Below are 12,892 nucleotides of genomic sequence, written 5' to 3' on the forward strand. Positions count from 1 at the left end.
TATGTAACTTTTTATTTAAAACATGCTGGTATTGTTTGACAATTGACATTTAGATTTGCAACATGATTCTGTAAAAATGCCTGCATCTGAAAGCCTTTTGGATAATCTGTGTGCGCGCCTGGCAGAGGCTTTCTTTTTCAATGATTTCCATGACACTTTGATGTGCAACTAGCCTTTAAATATGAGTTGTAATGATAGTTATGAATGACTGCTTTGGTTACTGTGCAGCCCTGACCTTGCCATTCTGTCTGCAATCCAGGCAGATCACTCTGCTGGGTTGGAAGTAATTTGCAGTCCCCTTGTACACAATAGCGTCTGCTTTCATAGACACATAATGAACGTTGTTAGGGGTTAAAAGCTAAGGGGCCATCAGAATGAAGGGAGGTAAATGCAGTTCAAATACCAAAATCAGTATTTCTGTTCTGCTGTTCTTTCTCTTCTACCACTTCTGGATGTGAACATTGTACATCTCATTCTGTGTTTTTCATCTATAGATATGTAATGCAAAGTACATTTAGGCCCTTGGACGTATACTAGATTGTGTAGCGCATCTGTACGTTGTTTCTTTTGCACTGCGCATGCTCAGGAAGTGATCTACACAACGGTTATATTCAGACCTGCGACTTTCTGCCACTTACTACTTCTCACCACTGAAGAGGGGTGATGGAGAAAGGAAGGGGGTATTCTAACATAGGCAATGTATAGTAAGGACTCGGACATAGTCATAGACATGACTGAAAACATGTTTATTTGCGGGTGGGCAGTGACAGGTGTAAGACGGAATGTTTTATTTTTGTATGCATGTCTGGATGTTTCTACCGTATTTGCCATGTTATACAAGTTTTTAAGTGATGCTTCATAACAATTGCGTTTGTAATCTATAAATTAAAAGGTTTTTGTAAATGTTCACGAGTTTGATATAAGTGTGTGAGTGGTGTGTCTGTTAAGCGGATGCATCTGCCACTCATTCAGACCTCAGCACATGTTCAATTCTGAATACAGTCTACATACACATTCACTTTCATGCTGTTTTTCAGTCTTGTGTTCTACTCTCATCAATAGGCCCGTAAGGACCTGGTACAATCTCATTTTTCTTTAACATTCCCCTGAATACTGCCAAACATTTTGAAGGATCTTATCAATTTATATCTGAGATATTTGCTGTGGTCCTAGTCTCTTCAAACGCAAAAGCAAACCCTATAGGTTTCTGTGGGGACAGCTATTTTGAGCTCCGAAATCTAAAATTTTGTGAACTTCTTCACCTTAACGTACGCTCAGGCTGGCGTTTCCTGTCATATAAGTGGGTTTTCTGTGGAGCTGCACAGCGCATGTGTAGAGGAATAATCAGATCCCCCCCCTCACATGTTGCATCTCCTCCTGTTTGTCTACAGGGATGTTTGAGATCTGCATCCCAAATCTCATTGGGAGTGAAGGAACAGAGAAGATAGGTAGACTTGTATGTTCACAGGGACAACAGTTTTTCATGACCGGTGTTCCGAAACAAAAATTTTCATAAATAGTCACAATCTTTAATTCCTTATTGCCATAAAGAATGAAAATGATCGTATAAAGCAAGCGGTGATTGTTAAATATAGCTCCTTCTTGGGTTTTTTTTTTGTTTTTTAATTAAGTCTGATTTATGAAAATGCTACACAGTATGCAGTCATGGCCAAAAGTTTTAAGAATGATACAAGTATTGGTTTTGCTGCTTTAGTGTTTTTAGATCTTTATGTCAGATGTTGCTATGGTATACTGAAGTAAAATTACAAGCATTTCATAAGTATCAAAGACTTTTATTGACAATTACATTGAAGTTATGCAAAGAGTCAATATTTGCAGTGTTGACCCTTCTTTTTGAAGACCTCTGCAATTCGCCCTAGCATGCTGTCAATCAACTTCTGGGCCACATACTGACTGATGGCCGCCCATTCTTGCCTAATCAATGCTTGGGGTTTGTCAGAATTTGTGGGTTTTTGTTTGTTCACCCGCCTCTTGAGAATTGACCACAAGTTCTCAATGGGATTAAGGTCTGGGGAGTTTCCTGGCCATGGACCCAAAATTTCAATGTTTTGATCCCTGAGCCACTTGGTTATCACTTTTGCCTTATCGTAAGGTGCACCACCATGGAAAAGGCATTGTTCATCACCAAACTGTTCTTGGATCTTTGGGAGCAGTTGCTCTTGGAGGATATTTTGATACCATTCTTTATTCATGGCTCTGTTCTTAGGCAAAATTGTGAGTGTGCCCAGTCCCTTGGCTGGAGAAGCAACCCCCACACATGAATAGTCTTAGGATGCTTTACTGTTGGCGTGACACAGGACTGATGGCAGCACACACACCTTTCCTTCTCCGAATAAGTGTTTTTCCAGATGCCCCAAACAATCTGAAAGGGGATTCATCAGAGAAAATGACTTTACCCCAGTCCTGAGCATTCCAATCCCTGTACCTTTTGCAGAATATTAGTCTGTCCCTGATATTTTTCCTGGAGAAAAGTGGCTTCTTTGCTGGCCTTCTAGACACCAGGCCATCCTCCAAAAGTCTTTGCCTCACTGGGCGTGCAGATACACTCGCACCTGCTTGCTGCCATTCCTGAGCAAGCTCTGCACTGGTGGTGCCCTGATCCCGCAGCTGAATCAACTTTAGGAGACAGTCCAGGCGCTTGCTGGACGTTCTTGGGCGCCCTGAAGCCTTATTCACAACTATTGAACTTCTCTTCTTGAAGTTCTTGATGGTCCGATAAATGGTTGATTTAGGTGCAATCTTACTAGTAGCCCTTTTTGTGCAAAGCAATGATGACTGCATGTGTTTCCTTGCAGATAACCGTGGTTAACAGAGGAAGAACAATGATTTCAAGCACCACCCACCTTTTTAAAGCTTCCAGTCTATTATTCTAACTCAATTAACATGACAGAGGGATATCTAGCCTTGTGCTCGTCAACACTCTCACCTGTATTAACGAGAGAATCACTGACCTGATGTCAGCTGGTCCTTTTGTGGCAGGGCTGAAATGTAGGGGAAAGGTTGTTTTTGGGATAAAGTTCATTGTCATAGCAGATAGGGACTTTGAAATTAAATGCAATTCATCTGATCACTCTTCATGACATTCTGAAGTATATGAAAATTGCCATCATAAACACTGAGGCAGCAGACTTCGTAAAAAATATTTGTCATTCACAAAACTTTTGGCCATGACTGTAGTGATGTTCTGTTATGAACCTATTGCTATTGTACAAGATAACCACACTACTGCCAGTGGTCAACACATGAATCCCACAAATGTGATATTTATTTATGTTTCATAAGTGTTTATGAAGAGGTGGTGGGAGTGCTCTATTCTATGTGTTATGTTTGTTTTACCAAAACCTGGCTTATCTTTGCTGATTATCCGTATATAAGTGACATGTTACAGATTCAGATCACATATACTTATGTGCAGGGCTGCCAAGAGGAATTCAGAGCCCCGGTACAACAAATTAATGGGGCCCCCTTTATAGTCGAGTATGGTAAAACATTTTGCGGATGTGTGGTCATGCATTTGGGGGCGTGGCAAATGCGCCATTTGGGCGTGGCTAACACATCAAAATCAATAGGTTCTTTTTTAACCCCTCTATGACAGACCCCTCCCCCCCCCCTCGTTTTTTTAACCACTCTGTGCCAGGCCCCCCCTTGCGCTTTTAACCCCTCTATGACAGGCCCCCCTTGCTTTTTTTAACCCCTCTGACAGGCCTCCCCCCCTCGTTTTTTAACCCCTCTATGACAGGACCCCTCCTCGTTTTTTAACCCCTCTATGATAGGCCCCACCCTTGTTTTTTTAACCCCTTTATGACAGGCCACACCCCCCCTCCCCCCTCCCCCCTGTTTTCCTCCCCTTACTTACCTTTTACTTTTCTTCCCTTCTGGTCCTCTCAGCTGCTCTGTGCTCCATTGCTCCAGACTGACTGAAACTGGGCGTGACATGATGTCACAGCCGGCATTCAAACAGTCTGAATGGAGCACAGAGCAGCAGAGAGGAAGGACGCTGGCGCTGCGATCATGCGAGTATGTATATTTTGTTTTTTACTACCATGCTCCCCCCACCAACGACCGAGCCCCCCCGCCGCAGAAAAAAAAAACAACAACCGTCGGCGCCCGGTAATTAGTGCCCGCTCCCCCTCTCGGCCTCTCGGCTGGCCCTGCTTATGTGCTGTAGAATGACCATAGAAATGGATTGATTTCAAACTAGTGAATGAGATCGAAAGTCACTTCAGAGAAAAATATTGGGTAAGATGTGTCTAGTAAATGCATAAATTTCAATGCTACTTATGGCTTTAGATTTGTGCTTACTTACTCCCTATGTTTACATTGCCATTTTACTAGGCCTTTCATTTTTCAAAACAAAAATGTAATATTACCAAACAGCAAAGTTATTACAAAATGGTTTGAAATAACAAACAAAAAAACTAGCATAAATAAGTAAAGAATCATAAAAAAAAAAGCCCTTGTGAAAGGAAAAATAAGGTAACAAAGTTCTAAGGAACCACAGACACCAAGTTTGGCTTTCTTTTTTTATTATTATTATTATTGGTTAATTTGCTCAAGCTATGTATATTGTTCATATGTGCAGAATAGATAAAAACAATTCTTATTGCTATACCCTGCAGACCTCAGAAGGTGACTGCTGCCACATGAAGAGTAGACTTGTATGCGACACGCTCACAAGACGTTATTATGACAGCAGCTGTTAAATCGCCACAAGATGGCACTTTAAATGCTATCCCAGAAACCTCAACAAACGTGACAATGATCCGTGACACTGTGAGGACACTGCACAAACAGACACAGGTCAAAGGCCTTTCAGAAATAGAGAGTCCTTGTTCAGTGATCATCTGTCATCTCTGGTGGAGATACTGATAGTTGCAGCACTTTGTACCTCTCTCAGATAATGAGATTAACCGCCTCATAGAGAAATGTGTTGTCTAGCTGCTACTAATCACTTTTTCCCTTTGTTTCTTTTTCTCTCCCAGTGGCTCACTTTCAGACCGGCGGTTTGTGTTCAACAGCCTTGGTAAGAATAATACACTGTAAACGTCTGCATGTGTCTGTGTTTGAACTTGATTATTCTGTTAAGCAGAGGTCAGATCTCTATACATATAAGAGCAATAGGCTGATGTTCTCCCAGATAGTGCTGCTTGATCTGCATTATGCTTTGTGTACTGTACAATACACTGCAAATATCTCCAGTAGGAGGATGATTACAATGGCTCTTTATATTATTTGTTAACATACATAGGATCAAAATATCAAACTATTATCGATGGATTTCTAATGTACATTTTAAAATGTTTGCTTGTGAACCACATTGTGTAACAATGTGTTTATTTTATTTTTTTGTCAGAAGTATAACTTTTATCAAAAATATTTTTTTTGAGGTTGAATATATATCTATTAAACATTATAGGCTTGATAATCCCATGCATTATAGGTAAACTGAATTATCGTCTACATTATGTGTAGTGCACGCCTGTTGAACAACTAAAGCAGCTACCAGTGAGTTTTATAGAATTCTATTTTTTACTGCTAAATGAAGAGGGATTCTGTAACTAAAAGGCACTGTTTAGAGTGGTCACTGGAAAACAAGTATAATTTTCACCCACTTGAAAATTAAGTGAAATGTTGGTATATAAGCTTGCACATTTTTAGTAAAGGCTATACCTTTTAATGTAATTTATGCTCAAGTATACATTTTAAAGGACCATCAAACTCCTAAACAGAAATGTTCAGATGTGGACCATGGAAATATATATATATTGTGTATGTTACCCCGACATAATAAAAGCATGCTCTCTTTCTGTATGGAAACCTATCAGCACCCTGAACTACATGCGAATCTGTTCTCTTTGTTTACCAAGCTACATTTAAAATGTAAGCTCTCTGGAGCAGGGACCTCCTCTTCTAGTATCTGATTCTGTATTGAACTTATTTGTTCACTACTATATTGCAGTTATGATTTCTATACACTTCTCAATCGGCCCTGGATGAGCAAGTATGCATACAAAATAAGTCATAAACAGGTAGAGAAGAGAGATTTTTGTGTGTGGATATAGATATGTGTGTATATATTGGTCCTTATGAAGCACCAGAGAAAAACTGCAGAACAGTACAATCGGACAGCACGGTGGCGTAGTGGTTGGCACCTCTGCCTCACAGCACTGGGGTCATGAGTTCAATTCCCGACCATGCCATGACCTTATCTGTAAGGAGTTTGTATGTTCTCCCTGTGTTTGCGTGGGTTTCCCCTGGGTGCTCTGGTTTCTTCCCACACTCCAAAAACATACTAGCAGGTTAATTGGCTGCTAGCAAATTGACCCTAGTCTGTCTGTCTGTCTGTGTGTCAGGAAATTTAGACTGTAGGCCCCAATGGGGCAGGGACTGATGTGAGTGAGTTCTCTGTACAGCGCTGCGGAATTAGTGGCGTTATATAAATAAATGATGATGAATTGGAGAAATGAATGTAAGCAAGTTGAGCAATAAACATATACCAATTTATATGGTACCGTGGAGTATAACATAGGGTGAGAGGCATGCAGAAAAGAATTTTATCTCCACAGGTCAGAACAGACAGTAAGTGACAGAAGGTTGAGGTGTATATATTAATGTGCGCTTGTTGCCTGCACATAGTGGAGGCAGTAATTGTGTGAGGTGAGCCACAATTGTGAGAATGCACCCCATTCATTCACTGAATCTGTGCTTTGCTGCATGACTATTGATCATGAAGTGTCTCTGCTATGCTGCTGGTTCCTGATAATCTGCATTTTCATGAATATTGGTGCAGTCCACAAGATGGCTACCGCCACTGTGTCAAGGAGATGCTTCTCAGTCAAGACAGAGCAGTAAAGAGAACATAAATGTATGGGCCGTGCTGTAAATTGCCAGATCACCAAACGTCAACCTAGATGGAAAAACTTTATAATGGAATTAGACCAGAAATGCCTGGCTTAATTGTGATGGAAGAGGACTACAAATAATTATCTTAAGGTTATTATGTCAACCTTTGGCAAGCTAATTCCGGGAGATTCCAGACAGGGGGACGTGGTTGGAGGGCGGGGGGGCGTGGTGCGGTAATTCACGTCCTTTTGGCTCCGCCTCACGACAAAATGCTGTTTTATCGCGAGGCAGGGCCAAAATGACGCGATTCACCGCGAAACGTGTCATTTTGAGGTGCATGTTGCCATATGTGATATATTTGCCTGCTCTCCCGGGAGCCCAAGAGAGCTACTCCAATTTTGGGAGTCTCCCGGACATTTCGGGAGAGTTGGCAAGTATGTATTATGGTGCAACTCCAAATTTTGTACTCTTATTCTACACACATCTGTTAAGCTATATTGGTCTTCACACTTGCTGGTGGCGATCCCCGCCTTCAGAAAATTCTATTGCTCAAGCAGACTTTTTTTCTCATTGCTCTTATATTCGATAGCAGATCTTTTGTATAGATAAAATTGTATCAAATGAACAAACCTGAGCAAATTTGTTGTCCTATCCAAGGACAGCAAAATAAACATCTGTATGGACAATACAATTATCATTATGTTAAGCACCCCTTTAAGGTCTTGCATTGTTCTAATCACCTTCCATCGAACTTGCCTTCAAGTTGTGATATGGAATTTGTCCAAGAGCCTACTTCTCTTTCAGTAATATATTATTTAGCCCATTCTCCTTTAGTCCTGAACTTTGCCCCCTGAATGTTTGATACCATGTCCCCTTTTCAAGGAGCTTAGATAACTTTTTGGTATGTTGCGAGCACACACTCCTCTCATAAAGCCTACTTTTGGCATTAGACTGCTAGCTGAGACTTGATGCAGTGCTCTATTAATTTGTGAGACCTGGTTAATTAAGAGATTATCCAATTTGTTTTTTTCACCAGATATGATCCAAAGTCAGCTTATGCTTGGTTTTAAAAAACAAAACGCAATGCTTATAAATTGGTGTTTTTGGCTTTTCTGTTTATCAATGTAGATTTGGACTTTTAAATACCTTTTTATTATTGGACTTAAATTGTCATGTACAGGTAAAGTTATTGGTGTAGTTTGTTGTGATTTTTGGAACCCCTTCAAATATTCTACAAGTCCCCAGAGGTCAGAATGAATACGCAGCTGTTCAGTAAATAGCTAGCTTGTTGAGGCAGTGAGCGAAGGCGACACAAATTCCAGATTCTGAGTCTGCCTTCAGGGTGTCTCCTGCTGATGTGTTGTTATAATTTTACTATGTTGCTGAGAAATGTAGAAATTTATTTATTTATTTTTTTTATTTTTTTTTAAAATTAATTTTCATTGTTTAGCCTGTTCTTTGGCAGTATGCTGGGGACACTTGACACCAAATGATTAAACAGAAGTTTGGTAAAATGTGAAAAATCTGCCTTTCTCATGATTTTATAAAGAGGTGATTCCTGTGCAAGGGTGCAGGTTTCTGCTTTATACCATTGTGTTTTCTTAATTATTGGTTAGTCTGACCTTACCATCATGACCATCGTGTTGTATATGGATATGTACAGCAAATATCCATGATGCAAATAGTTTGTTGTATTACACCTATAAGTAAAATAGATGTATTTTCTGGGAGAGTGTTTGTCCTCTGCTCTTTCTGATTGTAACAGCGTAGAGAAGATGATCTATTATACAATTTTCGCAATCCTTCCACCTGCCTTATCACCATTCACATTTCTGATATGGGTTGCTTAAGCATGGGAAGAATGCCTATAAGGAATAAACACTGCTATGGAGAAAAATATTTCGTTTTTTTGTGTTATGATTATAAATAAATTTTAATGTCCTTAGTCAATTAAAAATAAATAAATATTCAAAGGCATATTTAATATTTTCCATTATGAATATCTGTTAATAACTGTTGGCAGTTTTGCTATGTCTCTGCAAGCGCTTGTTTTGTGAGCTCGGTGCAGTCACTGAACTGTGAGCAGTTTGGACACTTGCACTCCTCCTAATTGCTAGGATAACTGACCTCTTTACTACCTATATTGGTTACATTAGTTGGCCTGGTTTTCCTGCCTTCCAGATTCAATCTGAACAAATTTAGGATGGGGCTGAAGTAAATATGCCATCCAGTTTGTAGTGTTTGACATGTACACATATGTGGGTAGTAGTATGCCTCGCTTGCCAATATCTGTTCAGTAAAGCTGGCCACATACTGGTCTGATATCAAGGCATACGAGGTCCCAATTAGAGTGTGATGTCAGATAATAATTCAATTGAATTTGAGTAGATCATTATAGATCATTAGTGGCCATGCTCATAAATTCATAAGTTGACTACTCTTGGTTTTTGACTGCTCACTATGTGGTCCAGAAGTGATCAATCCATTAGGTTGCATCTCTTCTAATTTGCCCACTCATTTGCTGATGTAGCCGGTCAGCGTTGCTTGACCCAAGCGGCGGTTAAGCCAGTCTGTGGTCATTTAAAGTTGTTAAAATATCTTACGTTATGTGTAAGTTTGCTGTATAACAGTGTGTCCTTTCATATTCATGTTGGGGCCTGGACATCTGTCTGACTTATCCTTAAATAATACTACTAAGAAGAAAGCCTTATATCCATATTTTATTGTATTCCATTTTTTAGATTGCAGTACTTCCCTGACTGCGGGACGTGCAGCAGAGTCCTTTTCAGCGACCTCATCTTGGAGCAGCGACAATGGGCAAATGGTACAGTGGTCCCCTGAAAAAGCGCAGCTCAATACTCCAGGGGTGTCCTGGGCTTCTAGCCTTCAGGCTGACAGGCAGTGGCTAGAAATTGATTTAGGAGACAAAAAAAAAATAACTGGTAAGTCAGTTTATTGTTTCCAGATCCCAGATGTCTCATACCCTAATAGAACTTGAGAAGTTTGATATTGTAAATTTGTTATGCAAATCCTTACTGACTGATGCATCCTTCAGTAAGTTTAATTTGCATATGAAACAAATAGTCTCCCATAGTCACAACTTTATGTGAAATATCTTTCTGCATCTCATATTTGCATTGTGTGAATTTTAGTACTATATCTTTTATATAAGACATTCATTTTAGCTCTGTTGTTCCTTTTGGTTATTCACCTTGCCACTGAGAGAGGAGGTATTGTTTAGTGAATTTTATTACTGTATATACTCGAGTATAAGCCTACTTTTTCAGCACATTTTTGATGCTGGAAAAAGCCCCCCTCGGCTTATACTCGAGTGAGTGCCTGTTCTCCGGTCCCTCAGCTCTTATCTTCCGCAGTGGAAGTTAAGGGCTGAAGAAAATCCCTTCCTACCAGGCACAGAGGATAGTAAACACAGGGGGACATATCCAGAGCTCCTCGTCAATGAGAAAGAGATGCAAGATGTGTGTACTGTCCTAAAGACAGCCTAGTAGGATAAGTGGGCGCAGTACCTAGGGTGAGCAGTTTATCTAGTAATTATTAATAACAAACATATCCTCTCCAATATTTTCCAAATTGTGGCATCTGCTATCCCATGTGAACGCTATATACACTATATATGCACAATATATACACCTTACTAATATGGTTGCTGATTTTTTGGTACATTTGGAGACATTTTGGGAGCCTGAGTTTATTAAAAGAAGCAAGTCATTTCCCACCCTAGGCTTATACTCGAGTCAATAAGTTTTCCCAGTTTTTTGTGGTAAAATTAGGTGCCTCGGCTTATATTCGGGTCGACTTATACTCGAGTATATACGGTAATTGCCTGCTTTGTCTGCTGGTTGATGTCTTGTTTGCATTTGATATTTCTACCAGTGTCATTAAATGCAATGAATTATCCATTAACTTTCACATAGAAAACACACTCTGATAGAAGTTCAAAACGTTCTAATCCATTTCTTAGGCTCTATGTATTCCATAAATGAAGTATTTTATTTTTTTTTTTTTTATTTTTTTTTTTTTTTAATGTATTTGAACACACTACAGGTTTGTGTTTTTTGCTTTTTTTTCTAGGTATTGTAACTACAGGATCCACACTGCAAAACTTTAATTTTTACGTGAAATCTTATACCATCAGCTTTAAAAGAGATGGATCAAAGTGGAGGACTTACAAGGGTGCAATGAGCAATGAAGAAAAGGTGACTGATATCTTTGATTTCTGTATTTTCTAACTAAGACACATGCCATTTTTAGAAAGTAACTCCACCTTTAAACTTGATTCCCCAAATGTATTTTTTTTTATTTGATGATTTGAATAAACATTTGCAAATAACCCGCCCATGAATTCCTCCTCCCTCGGCCAAAACTTGTTTAGTTTCCACATTACAGCTACCTGACTAGCTGTAACTGTTTGAATATTGCTTCTTCCTGGTAGCAAAGGGGAACAGTTTTAATATTTTTCTGGCAAAGCTGCTGTATACACTGGATTCAAGGTCCGATGGTAAATAGCATGCAATACTAAGATGTAATAGGATACATATAACATGAACAGCTATTGTGGGTGGGGGAATTTAAAGGAAGAGTTGGCCTTTAATTTTATATAGTCTTGTGTTCCCTTTTTAAAATGTTGTTTTAAAATTGTATATATTTTACGATCATGCCATGTTTATCTTTTGTTTTCATGTCCATTAATCTGAAGGTATTGGAGGGCAACTCAAACAATCAGGATTGGTCTCGTAATAACTTCATCCCTCCAGTTGTGGCCAGGGCTCTTCGAATAATACCACGGACCTGGAACCAAAGAATAGCTATGAAGGTGGAGCTTACAGGATGTGCTCTTGTACAGAGTATGTACAAATGTAACCCATCTCTGTCTTGTTCTAGCTGCACAGGAGACATTACAGTCCCTTGTATTGTAGTGTGTGTGGCCATCAAACCATCAAATGTGTGATGCTGATATTAATAGTTTGCATAGATTTATGGGCATGTTCAATTAAAAGTAGTAGTCCAGTAACCTATCTGCTTGTGTGTATGATCATCTTCCATCCCAATGTATTCCAGAGGTGTTATCACTCATATTCTACAATGATCCTGTAAGTTGTGGTTGGCCCACATGGCAGTATCACAGCACGTAAAGGTGTCCCCATACCCTCCCCTCCCTAGAATGCTGGCTTGCATACGTGGCATTATGTGGCCTGAAATGCCTGGTGGTGGTGGCCACACAAAAGGGAGCTCCTGAATCTCCCTGCTGATTGTACACCCTGCACTATTCTTCTCTGAGCTCTGTACTTAGAGGAGATAGCAGAGAGAGGGGCGGAGCCAGGAGCTGCACAGGTGGCAGTTTGCTTGGCCCCTTCACAACCTGGAAGGTATACCTATGCTGGGACTAAATGGAATCTTTATCTAAGCTTAACAAGAAGGTGGTAACACAAGGTTTGTTAGTTGCATTGGATATCACGTTTTTTACTGTACGTGTTCTTCTATTGCACTTTTTTGTCACTGTTTGGGTTTTTTTTTTCTTTGGATTGTCTCTATACAGAATAAAACTGTTCTGCTTTAACTGTTCAACAAGATAACTAAAATATAAATATTTAACTTTTTGTGTGTGGGGGAAGAAATACAAGAGGATATTGATCAACGCTCCTCACTGGCAGGGGCTTTTCTAAATGTTTCTCAATGCATTCTCTGCCACACAGAAATAAATGAAAGAAGGAACACGGCAAACTCTAGGAGGAACAGAAGTCTCAAGCTGACTCCAACACCAAACTATGTCTCCCTATTATGTATCTTTGTCTCCACGCCATTGAATCACTCGCACAAATTATGCTTCTTATGTTACCCACAAATACTTGTATTCATTCAAATAAATCTTTTGAACATTTCTTTTAATCAGAACGTATACATAAAAAACAAGGAAGACATGAACTAAAATAGCAGTAACATTTACAGTTATGGTCAAAAGTTTTGAGAATGGCACAAGTATTGTTTTTCACAAAGTTTGCTGCTTCAT

General features: G+C 39.6%; 1 protein-coding gene across 1 annotated transcript in view; it reads left to right on the forward strand.

Annotated features, from left to right (window-relative positions):
• Nucleotides 1-12,892, forward strand: part of DCBLD1 (discoidin, CUB and LCCL domain containing 1) — a 66,337-nt gene that overhangs the window by 39,430 nt on the left and 14,015 nt on the right. Inside the window, exons 7-10 of the mRNA XM_075202972.1 lie at nt 5,004-5,044; nt 9,606-9,806; nt 10,957-11,081; nt 11,582-11,729. Of these exons, the coding sequence (XP_075059073.1) occupies nt 5,004-5,044; nt 9,606-9,806; nt 10,957-11,081; nt 11,582-11,729 (515 nt within the window). The remainder of the gene's footprint in view (nt 1-5,003; nt 5,045-9,605; nt 9,807-10,956; nt 11,082-11,581; nt 11,730-12,892) is intronic.

The sequence above is a fragment of the Mixophyes fleayi genome, chromosome 3 (genome assembly GCF_038048845.1).
Source record: "Mixophyes fleayi isolate aMixFle1 chromosome 3, aMixFle1.hap1, whole genome shotgun sequence".
Classification (NCBI taxonomy): domain Eukaryota; kingdom Metazoa; phylum Chordata; class Amphibia; order Anura; family Limnodynastidae; genus Mixophyes; species Mixophyes fleayi.